At 39.6% G+C, this 17,750-nt stretch overlaps 1 protein-coding gene and 1 pseudogene across 5 annotated transcripts in view; both read left to right on the top strand.

Moving 5' to 3' along the window:
* The window catches only part of DDHD2 (DDHD domain containing 2), a 43,436-nt gene that overhangs the window by 8,570 nt on the left and 17,116 nt on the right, over positions 1 to 17,750 (top strand). Inside the window, exons 1-8 of one of the 5 annotated variants that reach the window (XM_045055565.1) lie at positions 7,639 to 7,927; positions 8,196 to 8,298; positions 9,184 to 9,411; positions 10,575 to 10,765; positions 11,319 to 11,408; positions 11,957 to 12,077; positions 14,201 to 14,290; positions 15,234 to 15,369. In XM_045055565.1, coding sequence (XP_044911500.1) covers positions 9,192 to 9,411; positions 10,575 to 10,765; positions 11,319 to 11,408; positions 11,957 to 12,077; positions 14,201 to 14,290; positions 15,234 to 15,369 — 848 coding nt within the window. In that variant the 5' untranslated portion in view covers positions 7,639 to 7,927; positions 8,196 to 8,298; positions 9,184 to 9,191. Of the gene's footprint in view, positions 1 to 7,517; positions 7,928 to 8,195; positions 8,299 to 9,160; positions 9,412 to 10,574; positions 10,766 to 11,318; positions 11,409 to 11,956; positions 12,078 to 14,200; positions 14,291 to 15,233; positions 15,370 to 17,750 lie in introns of those variants that run through there. The other 4 variants (XM_045055563.1, XM_045055562.1, XM_045055564.1 and 1 more) reach the window with 4 other exon arrangements.
* LOC111560368 lies at positions 15,740 to 15,879 on the top strand (annotated as a pseudogene).

The following is a 17,750-nucleotide window of genomic DNA, read 5'->3' as shown; positions in this document are numbered from 1 at the left end:
ATCAGTATGGACTCAAATGCTTATTTTATACTTTATGTTACGATCTAATACTACCTTATTTATTTTGTTCCTCCAATTCTCTTGTTTTGGCTGTTGGGAGCACTCTCAGTTGTGTCCTTTTGACATACCTCCCGTCGTCATTGTATGTGGCTTTTTTGACTCCCTTCCCTTACTTTCTGGTACTAGAAGGTTTTTCCAGGCTTGTCCTGTTCTAGTCCTAGAATCAGTTTTTTCTCCAAGAAGCCCTGGCTCCTATTACTGAAAAACAGTATTGAAAGCACACTTGGGCTCCATCGTCTTCCCTGATGAGTTTTGAGAATTCTTTGTTTTCTGGATACAAGTCCCTTATCGGATGTGTGGTTAGCAAATATTTTATTTTTGTAGCTTGTCTTTTTTTTTTCTTTTAATTTTTTTTAATGTTTATTTTTGAGACAGAGAGAGACAGAGCATGAATGGGGGAGGGTCAGAGAGAGAGGGAGACACAGAATCCGAAGCGGGCTCCAGGCTCTGAGCACAGGCTCTGAGCCTCAGCTCAGAGCCCGACGTGGGGCTCAAACCCACAGACCGTGAGATCATGACCTGAGCCGAAGTCAGACGCTCAACTGACTGAGCCACCCAGGCGCCCCAGTAGCTTGTGTTTTCATCCTATTAACAGAGTCTTTCCCAGAGCAAAAGTTTTTAATTTTGAAGAAAACCTATTTATCATTTTTTCCTTTTAAGGATTGGACTTTTGGTGTCAAATCTCTCAGAACCACTGGTTTACTTAACCCCAGTTCCTGAAGATTCTCTCCTAGTTTTTTTTCTTAAAGTGTTACATTTTTACATCTGTGTTTGCTACATTTACACTGGCTCTGAGGGGAAGAAAAAATTCTTCCTCTATTCTTAAGGTCTTCCATAGCTGAACTAAGAATTAAATTTACATGAGACAGATTAATAGGAAAAAAAACCCCAAAGTTTTATTACATGTGCACAGAGGCCCAATACTGAAATTGAGACCTCAAGAAGTGACCAAGGCAACCAGTTTTTATACTTTTTAGACAAAGAGACAAATTTGTGAGGAATTGACAGGACACAGAAAATTTAACTTTGGGAGGTTTAATTAGTAAGGAATTGTAAACAGAATTTGGGTTGGGGTAGTAAATAAGTAAAAAATAACAAGGGTTGTTTACACAACCTTCTTGGCTCTAGATTTCCTAGCTCTGGGTGGTAAGGATGTCTCTTTACCTCGTGGTGCAGCGAGTGTACCTTTCACAGGGGAGATTTGTTTCCTGTTTTCAGAGAGACAGAGGATAATCTGAGTGTCCTTCCTGCACAGCTGTTTCTTCAGTAACTTTTATTTTAAATAATCAATATGGGGGCGCCTGGGTGGCGCAGTCGGTTAAGCGTCCGACTTCAGCCAGGTCACGATCTCGCGGTCCGTGAGTTCGAGCCCCGCGTCAGGCTCTGGGCTCAGAGCCTGGAGTCTGTTTCGGATTCTGTGTCTCCCTCTCTCTCTGCCCCTCCCCCGTTCATGCTCTGTCTCTCTCTGTCCCAAAAATAAATAAACGTTGAAAAAAAAAATCAATATGCCAAAGCGGCCTATCATAGGCACCTGCCCTGGGCCCCTACAGCCCATTCTGACAGCCGTAGCCAACAGGAAGGAAGCCTTGATGGAAACCTCCCAGGGCTGGTGGAAAGCCAGCTTGCTGCACAGCTTAAACTGACATTCTTAGGTTATCGGCCTCTAAAACAGCTTTCATTGCAGGAAGACAGAGAAATCACAGGGAAAGTATGTATCATTTTCCTCAAAGTGAAAACATTCTAAGATTATTAAATTGAGGGCAGGAACTATTCATTTGGGGCTATGAAGTAATACAATGAATTTTCAAAACAACTCTTTTTTTTAATGTTTATTTACTTTGAGAGACAGTGTACATGTGTGAGTTGGGAGGGGTAGAGAGAGGGAAAGAGAGAATCCCATGCAGGCTCCATGCTCATACATTGTGTTTTCATGAATGGTTTATGGACTGACTTAACAAAAATTACCAACTTTGGGTTGGAAGAGAACATCACACTGGATATCAGTAAGGTTTCTTCTAGTTCTGACATTCTTTATTTTTTTTTTAATGTTTATTTGAGAGACAGAGCATGTGCATACACACACTCACATGTGGGGGAGGAGCAGAGGGGGAGAGAGAATCCTAAGCAGGCTCTGAGCTTAGCATGGAGCCCAACATGGGGCTCCATCTCGGGACCACAAGATCATGACCTGAGCCGATATCAAAAGTCAGACACTTAACCGACTGAGCCATGCAGGTGCCCCTAATATTATCTTATAAACAAAGGTAGTGGCATAGCCAAAATTCTAGCTCAGACCTTCTGTTTCTTGATTTAAGCACTTTGCCTCACAGCGGCTGCCTGTATATTCTTGGTTAAAATGTAGATTCAATGACCCCTCTGATTAAACTATTTTAGTTAATAAGAAGCTCTGGGTGTTGGATCTAAAAATCTACATTTTATTTTTTTTATTTAAATTTTTTTTTTATTTTTTAATGTTTAGTTATTTTTGAAGGAGAGAGAGACAGACTATGAGTGGGGGAGGGGCAGAGAGCAAGGAAGACACAGAATCCGAAGCAGGCTCCAGGCTCAGAGCTGTCAGCACAGAGCCCGGCGCTGGGCTCGAACTCACAAGAACTCACAAACTGTGAGATCGTGACCTGAGCTGAAGTCGGATGCTCAAACGACTGAGCCACCCAGGCACCCCTAAAAATCTACATTTTAAAGACTCTACTTAGCATATTCTTCCATTCATTTGAATTTGAGAACCACCATCACAGCCTGAAGCCCTGTTCTTGTTATTTTATAGTCAGACCATCCAAGACAACAGTGGAATTTTCTCCAGGATGCCTAGCTGTCCACTAGGTATTGAGGACTTCTGCCTCCAAAAACTATGTATCCTCTTACCTAATGCCTTGATAGGCACTCAACGCATACATTTTGATGCTGAAATATGGTTTATTTTGTAAAGACATGGGAATTCAAAATTGATGCCTAGCAGTTTTTCCAACTCGGGATATAAAATCCAGTTGTTTCATGACCCTTAGACTCTTGCTTTTGCTCTTTAGGCAGCTTACTGGCAATTAGCATTGTCTTTTGTACTAGTGCATGGAGTCAGCAAACTGCCTAGCACTGGAGACCCAATGTAACCCCTCCTTTTGCAAACAAAGTTTTGTTGAGACACAGCCACACTCATCTGTTTACCTCTTGTCTCTGGCTATTTTTGTGTTACAACAAGCGATCTAATTAGTTGTGGCAGAAACCTTATAGCCCACAGAGCCTGAAATATTTGTCTGGCTCTTCACAGAAAAAAGTTTGCTGCCTCCTGCACTAGACAATTGAAAGGGAAAGGTAGGGTTTGTTTCAGATTTTGCCTTTTTTTTCTGATAAAAGATCTGATATACAACTGTAAACAATAGCCAGTGAAATTGTATGTGTATGTGTGTTCTGAGCGATATACCATAAAATATTCTCTTTCTGAGCCTACCTACTGGGCCTTCTTGGGAACCTAAAATTTATCTGCTTAAGGCAGTGTTTCTTAAAGTGTAGATCCCACACTATCTGCCTCTAAGTCATCTGGAGTGCTTGTTTAAAATGCAAGTACAGGGGCGCCTGGGTGGCGCAGTAGGTTAAGCGTCCGACTTCAGCCAGGTCACGATCTCGCGGTCCGTGAGTTCGAGCCTGCGTCAGGCTCTGGGCTGATGGCTCGGAGCCTGGAGCCTGTTTCCGATTCTGTGTCTCCCTCTCTCTCTCTGCCCCTCCCCCGTTCATGCTCTGTCTCTCTCTGTCCCAAAAATAAATAAAAACGTTGAAAAAAAAATTAAAAAAAAAATAAAATAAAATGCAAATACAAGAATCCCATCAAAGACTGACCGAATGAAAATTTCTGGAAGTATACCAGGACATTTGATTGCTCCCTCCTTTGGAACTGTTCGTGTATATGGTATCTGTCTCTTAGGACACTCAAGATACATTAATTTATCTGATTGTCTCTTAAGACTGTAAACTCCTTCAGGGTAGGTACTGTGTTAACCATTATTTTTGTATTCTAAGCTGCAGGGTGGGCACATTTGATTGCTATGGTCCATGCAAGCTGGGGATCCTTTCAAGGATCATAAGATCAGTCCATTAAGCAACGAACTCTTGATCTCAGCTCAGGACTTGATCTCAGGGTCATGTGTTCAAGCCCCGTGTTGGGCTCTGGACTAGGCATGGAGCCTATTTAAAACGACAAAACTATTAATACTAAGATATAATTTGCTTTTTTCGCTGTTTTTTTTTTTAATTTAATGTTTTATTTATTTTGAGAGACAGAGTATGAGCCAGGGAGGGGCAGAGAGAGAGGGAGACATAGAATCTGAAGCAGGCTCCAAGCTCTGAGCTGTCAGCACAGAGCCCAATGTAGGGCTGGAACTTGTGAACCACGAGATCATGACCTGAGCCAAAGTCAGATGCGTCACCAACTGAGCCATCCAGGCGCCCCATTGCTATGTTTTTGACATTTGCACTGTTGATACAAAAGCAATGGTGGGTAAAACTGCTTGCGTCTTAGCAGGAATTGTGAAAACTGTTAGGATGTCCTTGGAACCACAGAAGGGACGGTCATCTTGCCAGAGCATCCCAAGGAAAAGCCCCTAGTAGCGTGCCAGAACGAATTGGAGGTCAACCAATCACAGAGCGACAGCACGACCTGACGCGAAAAAGGCCCACCGGGACCTAAACCCCCAACCGCTGCAGCTTAAAAACCCCACCCCTCCACACCTGGGGGCGACTTCCCTGACTCCTCTCTCTCTCCCTGAGTCACAGAACCTACCCCGAGACCTTAGTTCCCAAATAAAGCCTTTGACTGCTAAATTTTTTTAGCCTCTGACTCCTATCTTTACCCTGCCTTACGCCTGACCCTAACAAAAACAAATTGTAGTCGTTCATTGTATTGTGCACTGTCATGCATCCATAATAAAAATAGTGCATATTTCACTTAAAAATACTGTTCACGGGGCGCCTGGGTGGCTCAGTCGGTTGAGCGTCCGACTTCAGCTCGCAGTCGTCAGTTCGAGCCCCGCGTCAGGCTCTGTGCTGACAGCTCAGAGCCTGGAGCCTGCTTCCGATTCTGTGTCTCCCTCTCTCTCTGCCCCTCCCCCGTTCATGCTCTCTCTCTGTCCCAAAAATAAATAAACGTTGAAAAAAAATTTTTTTTAAATGTTAAAAAAATTAAAAAAAATACTGTTCACGAAGTACAAATTATTAATTTTATTAAATCCTAACCCTTGCGTTCACACCTTTTTCAAATTCTATGTGACAAAATAGTATGCATAAAACAGTTCTGTATACTAAAGTATGCTGGTCTCTTGAGGAAAAAGAAAGATTATTTGAATTGGTAACTGAACTAGCTACTCTTTTTTTCATAGAGCAACATTTTTATTTAAAAGTACAACAGAGAAACTAGGACTAGTCAGATTTAGCTATTTGACAGAGCTTTTCTTGAAAACAAAGTGAGCTGGTCACCTCAAGGAAAACAACTGACAGTGCTTCTTGCCTGTGATAAAATCTGGCCTCTCAAGAAAAAAAGCAGAATTTAGAGAACTTGTATTTGCTAAGAGCTTGACAGCTTCCCAATATTTACAGACTCTTCTAATGAGATTGATGGTAATTAAAAAATATATATATATACACATATATTGTATTATGAAATGTGTTAATATTCGGAAGACTGCACAGCACAGTGAACTGATATTTTCCAAATGACCAATGGTTGATCTCATAAATCACGTATAGGTAAAAAATCCACTCAAACTGCAAAACTGACCAATGGATTTTAATGTATCAGAGTATAAAAAATTCACTGATATGTTTTCAGATTCCATATTGTAACTAACCTTTAAAAAGCCACCACTTGTTGAATTTTAGTGTAGCATTAAAAAGAATAGCCACAATTATCTGAAGAGGCTATTAAAATACTTCCTCCTTCTCCAGCTACAGCATAGTTGAGGGAGGCTGGGTTTTCTTCACATACATCAACCAAAACTAAAGTTGTAACAGTTTGAATGCAGAAACAAATATGAGAATCCAACAGTTTTCTATTAAACTAGACATTAAAGAAATTTACAAAACTGTAAAGCAATGTCATTCTTTTCTCTGATTTTTCTTTCACTTTGGAAACTAGTTATTTTTCCATAAAAAATTTTACAAGAAATGGGCTTTTAACGTTATTTTAAATGAATTAGTAAATATTTAAATTTGTTTTAATTTCTAGTACAGTAAACAGTGATATATATAACTTACATAAGCAATACCCTATAGGGTTCTCAATAATTACAGGGCAGAGTTCTTGAGACCAAAACAAAATTGTGAACAGCTCGTATAGAGGATATGGAGATTTAGAGATGATCTAAATTCAAGTTCTAGTTTTGTCACTTAACGGACTGATTTTAGGTAAGTTACTTAGGTGGAGACTCTGAAGATAGATACTGTGTTTATAATTTTGACTCCATCACTTGCTGGTAGTATGACTTTGGGTAAGTCATTTTACCTCTGCAAATAGGGATAACCATAGTCTGTACTTCATCAAGTTGCCAGGAGGACTAAATGGGATTACACCTGTAAGATGCTTACAAGTCTACGTAGAATGTAGTAAGAGATTAGCAAATGCCAGCTATTAGTCTATGATATTAGCTAATCATCTGACAAGATCCTAGAGAATGGGACAGTTCTGGCATTCCTCACCCTCTTCCTGCAGAGCAGAAGCTATTTAGATGTTATAAATTTGAGAAGGTGTAAGTAAACTTGTGGATATCTGTGTGTGGCTATTGACCTGTAAGAGAATTAAAGTCTTGTAAGTTTTTTCTCGGTTCTGAAGAAATAAAACTAAAAAACATTCCCTGAACCCTTGCCCTATAATCTAGATAGAAAACAGGCAAGTATCTTACAGAATACCCAAAGGAGCCGACGTCTTCCATAAAACTAAATACTCAGGAGAGCAGGGCAGGGCCATTAGCTTCATGACTGTGGAAATTCGTTTAAACTTTTCACCTCAATTATGTCATCTTGTTTTGACAAAAATATCTCGTTTCCAACCTCTCGTGCAGCTTTTAAATCCGGTGAAGCTCACCTCTGCATTTTTTAGACATCTTTTTTGGCAGCCTTGAAATCCTAATAAAACAGAACGAGGAAGGGGAAAGCCCCAGAGATAACCCTTTTTTCTTTGCAAATGCCAATGGTATCCATTCTCCTGTGCACCCAGGAGTCTGGGTAGACGAAGCCGCTGCCAGCGCCCCATCGTTCTATTGCGTCTCCCTCGGGTTCCCGGCACCATTCCCGGCCCTTTAGTGCGGTCCGACATAGTACCGGGGTCAGCGGGCCTCTTTTCCCATTTAATCTACCAAGTGAGGAGGATGGGCTGATTAATCCCGAAGAAGCTTTGTCTTTCCCTGAAACTCAAAATGCTCCCTTAACCTGTCATCCTCCATCCCTGCCTTTCAAAGATTTACGAACTCAGCCAGAGACTCCGCGCGCCGGCTCAGAGGGCAAGGCACGCCCCCCGCACCGCCCGTGCGCCCGGCGCTCCGGCTCCCTGCCCGCAGGAAGGGGCCACATCTCGCGCGATTCCTTCCACTTCTCGCGACACTTCCTGCCAGTCCCCTGCTGCCTTCCTCGCCCCACCCATCGCTTCCACGCCGCGGTCCCGGCCACCTCACCTTTGCTCTTAGTAGCTTGGCTTGCCGCTCACCCGCTGGGAGCGCAGTGGAGACCGGTGTTGGGCACGAGCCTGGCGGGGCCGCAGGCTCCGCCCTGCTCCGCCCCGCCCCGTCCGGGCTCAGGGGAAAGGCCGCCGCGGGGACATGTGCCCCCCTCAGCGAGGACAGGAGAGTGTGAAAGGCAGCGGGGAAGCCAGGTGAGCCCGCGACGGCTTGGTGGGGTGGGCGCTGGGCTGAGGGAGGCCCCACTGGGGTGCGGGTTGGAGGCACTGCGGGATGGAGATGCCGGGGGCGGAGTCGGACGCGATGCCTGAGGCAGGGAAAGGGGGTGCTGGGAGTACCAGCCCGGGGGTGGGTGACCTCGGTCCTTAGGGAAGCGGTCAGGGCCCCCTTTGTATCGACTGCGCCCTGTAAGGCACTGGGAAATTACCTTGTTTCTGTTGGTGGTTCCGCTCCTCTCTGCAGGGCTGGAAGCGAGAGGAGGCAAGTCCCCGAGCTCTGAGGTCCCAGATCCGGGCTGCAGAAGGCCCAGGGTCGTGGGGAGAAGGGACACGCCAAGGTGGCCGAGGTAAGTTGGCGCTAGGAAAAAAAGATCAAAGTGGCCGATAGCCTCGAGAGCGTTCGCTCTGAGCGAAGCCGGGTGTTTGCCATCCCGCTGCGCTCGGTGCCGAGAGACCAATAACGTTGCTCACTCTCCGCAGAGCTTGAGTGCTCTTTGACGTGTGCGCTGTTCTTTAACGAGTGGGCTGAGTGTTGACGGGTAGGACCACGTAGGCCAGAGTCGCCTCTGAGGGAAGGAGGCTTTCGAGGTCGCTTGTTACTTTTCACCTGAGCTTTGGCAGGTGTGAGTGGGTGCGCTCTTGCGCGCAGTGGCTCAGACCGGGGTTCGTGTTTTCGGAATTTGTGCCCTAGTCCCCGATTAAGCACATTTCCAAGATCAATAAAAGGTAACAGGTTCTTAAGTGAATAGTTTCATTTTCAGTATTTTAAGATTCCGGTAATCATGTCAATGTATAATGATAGGGGTCTGGAGCCCTAAAATCCAGGAGTTACTAAGACAGTTGGAGTTATTTTTTTTGTCTTTATCAATAGACTTAGATTGAAATTGGGATCAGATGCTTTGCTGCCGTCAAGTTTTTGACCATGTGTTTTCTTCTGATTCTGGGTTTGTCTTCTAATTTATTGTCTGATTAAAACCATGTAGTTTTCTGAGAGGATTGGGAGATCAGTGTAAAGTGGTTGGTCTGACTATGAGAAACATTGTGTTTAAAGCTCCCTCTCAAATCCAGCTCTTAATTTAGAACTTATTTCTATTTTCAGTTTAGATTTAGATTTTTTTTAGAAGTGGTTCCTTAAAAATGACCAGGTATGTGTGTGTGAGAGAGAGCAATTTCAGCGTTAATAGAAGGAAAATAACTTTTTCCCGATAGTTTTCTTTCATCTTGTCTTTTAGAGAGCGAAATGTCATCAGTGGGGTCACACCAGGAACAATTGTCCCAGTCAGATCCATCCCCATCACCAAACTCATGTAGTTCCTTTGAGCTACTAGACATGGATGCTGGCAGTTTGTATGAACCAGTTTCTCCTCATTGGTTCTATTGTAAAATAATAGATTCTAAGGAGACATGGATTCCTTTTAACTCTGAGGATTCACAGCAGCTGGAAGACGCCTATGGTTCTGGTAGGATGAAAATGATGATTTGTATTAGATAAAGACATACTATTTCTCTCGGTCTGATGTAATAGTTCTTATACTGAGCACTATTAAAAAAAATAAGTTTTAGATTTTTTTCTGGTTGTCTCGATAGCATTTGAAAATACTTAAGAATTTGGTCTGTATTTGAAAATAGTAGTTACAATTTTTGCATAGTTATCTACTATTTCTTATGTTCTAGCTTATGTTTCAGTTTTTGTTTATGAAGAGTGGGGGATGTCACATTGCAAGAGAATGAATTAACTGTCACTTATTTTTTTCTTCTTTTATGAAACAAGAATGACGCTAGTAACCACTTTTACATCATGATGGTCATGGTCATTAATTTACCTTTTGGCCCCTCAAGCAAAAAATTCATAAAAAAGCCTTATATACTTTTTTTTTTTTTTTTAAATGAGACACTGTTCTCTCTCCTCAGAAAAAGAACAAAACAATGTTGGGTATTATTTTTTTCATGTATCATTGAAACCAGGAATGGTTTTGATGGTTTATAAAGTAGTAAAAAAATATTATTTCCATTTTGTTTAATGTTAATTTTTTTTAATGTTTTATTTATTTTATTTTATTTAAAAAAAAATTTTTTTTTCAACGTTTATTTATTTTTGGGACAGAGAGAGACAGAGCATGAACGGGGGAGGGGCAGAGAGAGAGGGAGACACAGAATCGGAAACAGGCTCCAGGCTCTGAGCCATCAGCCCAGAGCCTGACGTGGGGCTCGAACTCAGGGACCGCGAGATCGTGACCTGGCTGAAGTCGGACGCTTAACCGACTGCGCCACCCAGGCGCCCCATTTAATGTTTTATTTTTGATAGAGAGATAGAGTACAAGCGAGGGAGGGGCAGAGAGAGAGAGGGAGACACAGAATCTGCAAAGCAGGCTCCATGCTCTGAGCTGTCAGTACAGAGCCTGACAGGGGGCTCGAACTCGTGACCCATGAGATCATGACCTGAGCCAAAGTCGGATGCTCAACAGACTGAGTCACACAGGTGCCCCCATTTTATTTAATGTTTAGCCAGGTAGAAACAAAATTTGTATGTTTCATAACGTTATTTAGAATATAACTCAGAATTGTATTTTGGGAGGTTTATTTTAATATATCTACTTCTTTTCCCTTTTCCAATCCTTGATAGGAAAAGATTGCAATGGCAGAGTTGTCCCCACTGATGGGGGCAGATATGATGTGCATTTGGGGGAGAGGATGCGGTACGCTGTATACTGGGATGAGCTAGCATCAGAAGTGAGACGATGTACCTGGTTTTACAAGGGAGACAAAGATAATAAGTATGTTCCCTACTCTGAGAGCTTCAGCCAAGTATTAGAGGTATTCCCCTGACCCCATTTCACTTTTTTCCTTCTCTTATTTAATAATCTTTTCCTGTGACTCATTTTAGTGAAATTTCCAGAGTTTGGTTGTATCCAGATTACATTTATAGCATTTCTTTTTGCAAATTAGTTTCAAGATAAAGTTATGCCTTTATGCCTGTTATGTCTTTAAATTAAAATTTTTTTCCCCTAATGGTGATCATTGTTCATATTTAAACTATGACCACAGGATTGGTCATTTTAGCCTTTTATTTTTCTGGCTCTGGAAACAGTCTGGAATTTGCTTTCTTTAAGTTGGAGTAGACATTAATATTATTGAAAGAAGTATATCAAAATGTTAATGATTTTATCTAGTTTAGATGATAAAATCAGGAGTAATTTTATTTTATACTATTATCTGTTGCAATTTTGAAAGATTTTCAAATAATTTGATAAATGGGAGTTGGATCTTCTTATGTAGTGATTTAGCTAGCAGTATTCTTGTAAAAAAAAAGTTTAATTTTAATAGAAAAGCTATTAGAGAAATGTAATGAAAGGTGTTTTCTTTTAAGGAAACTTACATGCTTGCTGTAACTCTGGATGAATGGAAAAAGAAACTGGAGTCTCCTAACAGAGAAATTATTATATTACACAATCCAAAGGTGAAGCAAATGAAACCTTTCTTTCATGTGGGATTAAAGGTTAATTGCATTAGTAAGGAGAACTTAATTGGTTTCTTTTTCATAGGGATTCTACTTAGGCTAACCTATGGAAATTTTTATATTGCATTCACAATTATGAATCTTAAAACTTGTAGCCACTGCCATCATTTTTTTACCTCATTCAGCATATACAAAAGAATTTTCTTAGTGAAAATTATGCCACTGTAGATTAAGAATATCACACATGTGAGCATATCTTACATGTGTAGAGTACTATTGAAAGATCTGTTAGTCTGATGTATTTTTTTCTTTTTTGGCTTTATTGAGGTGTAATTGACAAAATTATAAGGTATTTAATGCGTAACACATTGGCCTATAATTTCAGGGTTCTCATTTCAGGCTACTGGAGTTGCATGTCAAAACTGTAGTTGAGATTTGACTATTATGTTTTGAAAGACATGTTCCTGTCCTTCACAAAGAGGGATAAATAGAGATGTCTATAATGTAGAATATATCTGCTATATATGCTTTGATCTTTTCTGTTTAAGCTTATGGTGCATTACCAGCCAGTTGCAGGGTCTGATGAATGGGGTTCAACACCCACTGAACAGGGTCGACCAAGAACAGTGAAGAGAGGGGTTGAGAACATCTCTGTTGACATTCATTGTGGTAATGTTTATCATTTATTTCTTTTCTTCTTTTTCTTTTTTTTTTTTAAAGTCTGTTTTGTGAGAGAGAGAAGGGGAGAGGCAGAAAGAGGGAGAGAGAGAATTCCAAGCAGGCTCTGTACTGTCAGCGTGGAGCCTGATGTGGGGCTTGAACTCATTAACCTGAGCTGAAACCAAGAGCAGGAAGCTCAACTGACTAACCCACCCAGTTTTTTTCTTCTGATACACTCATTTATTACTTAAATTGTGACCTTTTCCTGTGGATTTGGATTACCTCAAAACTTAAAAATGATTTAATCATATGGTCTTATGAGTTGAGATCCGCATTGCTTCATGTACTAAGAATCTTAATAGATCTAAATACTGTTTTAAAGTTGCTGAGTATATATTGTGGGATGGGTAAAATTTGGCAGTACTAATCAGGAAGTCACTAGCTACAAATGAACTGATTAGTCCTAATTCTAAAAAGTGTGATTCCACCTGTTTGATTAGAAACTTATTTCTAGGAGCACCTCAGTGGCTCAGTTGGTTAAGTGTCTGACTCTTCATCTTGGTTCAGGTCATGATCTCATGGTTCATGGGATTGTGCCCCACATCAGGCTCCTCACTGATGGCTTGGAGCCTACCTGGGATTCTCTCTTTCCCTCTATCTCTGTCCCTCCCTTGCTCATGCTTTCTCAAAATAAATAAATAAATAAATAACTTAAAAAAAATAGAAATTTATTTCTGGTAATTCCTGTCCTTGAAGATTTTTAGCTAAGGAAAAGTATTTGTCAGTAGGACGTTGATGGTTATCCATTGGTGTCCAGCTAGGTCCATTTATGGTTGGTTTTATAATATATTTAACTGGATTATAAAATTCCTTTTATCTTGCAGAGAAGATGGCTTATCTTAGACTTACTATACTTACAACATTTTAAACTTACTATAATTAAAAAAAAATTTTTTTTTTAACGTTTATTTTTGAGACAGAGAGAGACAGAGCATGAACAGGGGAGGGTCAGAGAGAGGGAGACACAGAATCTGAAACAGACTCCAGGCTCTGAGCGGTCAGCACAGAGCCTGACGCAGGGCTTGAACTCACGGACCACGAGATCATGACCTGAGCTGAAGTCGGCCGCTTAACTGATTGAGCCACCCAGGCGCCCCTAGACTTACTATAATTTAAAAAGATGAGTTTAGGGGCGCCTGGGTGGCTCGGTCGGTTAAGCGTCCGACTTTGGCTCAGGTCATGATCTCATGGTCCGTGAGTTCGAGCCCCGCGTCAGGCTCTGTGCTGACTGCTCAGAGCCTGCAGCCTGTTTCAGATTCTGTGTCTCCCTCTCTCTCTGTCCCTCCCTGTTCATGCTCTGTCTCTCTCTGTCTCAAAAATAAATAAACGTTAAAAAAAAAAAAAAATTAAAAAAAAAAAAGATGAGTTTAGCGGCACCTGGCTGGCACAGTTGGAGGAGCATGCGACTCTTGATGTTGGGGTCATGAGTTTGAGCCCCACATTGGGTGCAGAGATTACTTAAATAAAAACTTAAAAAAAATAAAAAGATGAGTTTAAACGTTTAGGGTTTATATACACATCACACATTGGAACAATTGATAAAAATGGAATATTAGATAAAAGTGTTCTACCAATGTTATGTTGCCTGAATTTGATTACTGTGGTTATTTAAGAAAATATGTTTAGGAAATACACATTAAAGTATTTAAAGGGCTAAAGAGGTATGATGTATGCAATCTGATTATCTACGCAACTGCTTCCAAATGATTCAGAAAAAAAATGTGTGTGTAACACATACACATAGAGAATAATAAAGCAAAAGTGATAAACGTTGAAGTGTTGAATTTGTAAAAAGTACAGGGAAGTGTCTATACTATTCTTTCACGTTTTCTGTAAGATTGTAGTTATTTCAAAATAGTTTAAAAAAGACTGAAAAGTTTTTTCACAGACTTATGTGAAGATAAATTAGAAACACAGTAAAATCCCTGTATTTTTACTAAGTAAGATATAGGTCTGTTTTATGTCCTTTAAAGTGATCTGCTTATCTTTATAACCTATTCATTGTGAATGTTTGATTTTAGAATATAAGACCAGGTATCTAAAATAATTTGTCTTTTTAATTTCATTTGTAGGAGAACCTTTACAAATAGATCACTTGGTTTTTGTAGTCCATGGGATTGGACCAGCTTGTGATCTCCGCTTTCGAAGCATTGTACAGTGTGGTAGGTTTGCAGAGTGTATAAGATTAAATCATTTTAGGGGAATATTAGTCTGTACTCCCATGAGCTGAGATAAAGTGTCTTTTTAATCTTTTGTCTTACCTGCATAATAAGATTTGGATAGCTAAAGACAGGTGGCAAGGTGGTAAATCTTCTTAACTTAGACCTAAAGTACTAGTAAATTCCCTAGGCTAATAGTTATATTCTTAACTAATAATTCTTGAATGAACAGGCCTTTAATTCTTATAAAATTATTTTATGATGTGATGGTCCTCTATTCCAAATTTAAAGGGAACCAAAAAATGATACAGTTTAAATGGATAACAGAACCTTTAATCAGTGTGTAATTTATAGTGTGATAAAGCTCTTGATGTTCTACTTGGAATATTTAGGTCGTTAGTATAACTTGATTTTGAAAGGTAGAGTCTCTAAAACTTAACAGTATATACTCAGAGTCTAATTGTCCCAATTTGGGAATCTTATCCTACTGGCTAATGCTTCTAAGCATAAACGTTCTGGAAAGTTAAGATTGATGTAGTATGAATTTCAAATAGTGTATATATTTTTTTAATTTAAAATATTGGATTGTGGTTGTTTATAAGAACCACAAAGTTAAGATAGGAATATAACTGCAAGGCCAATTTAAATAGTCATTTTTTTCTCTTTTATTAAAAAAAGTAAAACAGTCCCCATGACATAATAGAAATTTTGAAGTTAGCTTTTCTTTAGATAAAATGTTTTATATGGTAAAATAAAGTTCTGTGTTAAGGGAATAGCTCTTCCTATATGCACTGATAATATTCACTAAATACCACTTGCTCTTTGTGACTCAGGTAAATATGTGTTCTAAGCAAATGAAGATAGAATATAATTACATGATCTGTTGTATCCTAATTCTATAAACTGATTGCTTCCCTGGTGATGCATAAGTTCATTTCTTTTTCAGTTAACGATTTTCGCAGTGTTTCCTTAAACCTACTACAGACACATTTTAAGAAAGCCCAAGAAAATCAGCAGATTGGGAGGGTAGAATTTCTTCCAGTCAACTGGCATAGTCCTTTGCATTCTACTGGTGTGGATGTGTGAGTAATACCTTTCATATTTGAGTTGTTAACTATGATTGTAATATGTTTTCTGATCATTGATACGCTTGGTATGATTCTGCTTATAGCTGATTGTATAAAAATTTTTTCAGCAAGTTTTGTGTGCTTCTGTGCCTTTTCTTAGAGAAACATTTTAAAATGTTGACCAATCCCTTAGTTTATCCTGGTTAGGAGTAAAGAGCTGTGTGTATCTTCTAGTATGTTTTATTAGCTCATTACTGTTTACTATTACAGATATATTATTTCTTTAGCATTAAAAACAAACATTGCTTTCTTCCCATAGTATAAGCATTTCCTTCTTTGGACGTCAGAGCTAACCTACCTCAAGATTTATAAAGTATTTTATTGTATCGCTTCTCAGCCTTTTGGCTGAGATCAAGTGTAGTATCTGTTCTTATCAGTTTAATATAAAGTATTTTATTGTTCCTTTTGTGATCTTATTTAGATAACATTTGTCCACATTTGGGGGAAAAAAAAAAGGAAATCCCCAAACATTAAATTATTAGCATTTATTACTTGAAGTATAGTTGTACAACTTTATTTTTTATTTTTTATTTATTTTTTTGGTACAGCTTTTTAAAATTAAAGTTCATATTTATTTATTTTGAGAGAGAGAGCAAGCATGTGTATAGGAGGGGCAGAGAGAGAGGGAGAGAGAGAGAATCCCAAGCAGGCTTTGCACCTGCTCTGAACCATGAGAGCATGACCTAATGAGTCCAATGTCCAACCTACTCAGCCACCCAGGCTTAGTACCCTAATTAGTACAACTTTTAAGTGATGGCTGTTTTTCCTGATTTTGTTTTAGAGAAAGAGCACAAGTGGGGGAGAGGGGAGCCCTCAGAGGGAAGCTCCATGAGCCCAGCATGGAACCCAAAGTGGGGCTCAATCCCATGACCCTGGGATCATGACCTGAGCTGAAATCAAGAGTCAGATGCTCAACTGACTGAGCCATCCAGGCACTTCTTAAGTGATGGCTTTTTTTTTTTTTTTAAATGTTTTATTTATTTTTTTAAGCAAGAGCAAGCAAGAGAGGGATAGAGAGAGGATCCAAAGCGGGCTCTGTGCTGACAGCAGTGAGCCCAGTGCGGAGCTTGAACTCATGAACTGAACTGCAAGATCATGACCTGAGCTGAGCCAAAGTTGGACTTTCAGCCAACTGAGACTCCCAGGCACCCATTAAGTGATGGCTTTCTTAGGTCACAAGCCCAGTAGTTTTGTTTATAGATTTTATGATAATGTCAGAAGGTTGCCTTATGTTAAGGATATTCTAGAGAGCTATAGGCTCTCCAAAAAGAAGTGTGTTCATAATATAGTTCTAGGATAGAACTGGCAAATGCTTCTCTGGAAGATAAAGGAAGTAGTTTTACTTCCATGTTGATCTTGGAAATGGCTTTCCTAATTCTGCATCTCTCAGTTCTTAATTCTGTGTGATTTGAGCATATTGCATGTGCCCAATGTTGTATTATGTTGCTTTTACTAGGTATGGAGTTCATACTTATATCTGAACTGATACTAAGAGGTTACTAAGGGCATATTGCCCTCTCTAAACTACAGAAACTGTTGAGTCTTTGAGGAATCTTTATGGGTATCTTGAGAAAGCTTTAACGAAGTTGACTTAGATAATAATGTCTGCATGGTCCTTTGCAGGATGAGAGTTCTGTTTGCCTTCTTTCAGCTTTTGGAAATGATGCATTGAGAAGGGGAGCTGATCCATTTATCATTTGACTTGTGATCCAAAAACCTTAATGCTGAGAATTCTAGGAAAAGCCTCTGTATTATCTGTCTTTTAAAAAAACTTTTTTTATGGTAGAGAATTTTGTACAAAAAAGTAGCTTATATAATGAGTCTTCATGTACAGATTATGATTACCCAGCTCCAACAAGTCTCAACACATGGCCGATTCTGCTGTATCCATTATCTTCCTATCCCTGTCTACTGCCCATCCCTCCACCATGTTATTATTTTTTTCCCATCATATTATTTTTGAACCAAATCTTAAGATATTACATCATTTCATTTGTAAATGTTTGTATGTCTGAAAGGACTTTTAAAAATATATTAACCATAACACCATTATCACACCTAAAAAATTCTTAATATCAACAAATATACATATATGTATACATACACAAGCTCACACACACAGATTTTAAGCGGATCTAAATAAGGTCCATAAGTTGCAATTCACTGATATGTCTTTTAAGTCTCTTTTGATCTCTTGGTTACCTTTCCATCTCTTATTTATTTGTAATTTATGTATTGAAGAAACTAGGTTTGTCTTGTATAGGGTCTCACTCACTTTTGCTGATGAAATTCATTTGGCTTAATTAAACCTGTCTCTGAGTCCTCTGTATTTACTA

This window comes from Felis catus, chromosome B1, assembly GCF_018350175.1.
Source record: "Felis catus isolate Fca126 chromosome B1, F.catus_Fca126_mat1.0, whole genome shotgun sequence".
Taxonomy (NCBI): domain Eukaryota; kingdom Metazoa; phylum Chordata; class Mammalia; order Carnivora; family Felidae; genus Felis; species Felis catus.
The sequence above is the reverse complement of the archived record's forward strand: the minus strand, read 5'-3'. Positions and strand labels throughout refer to the sequence as shown.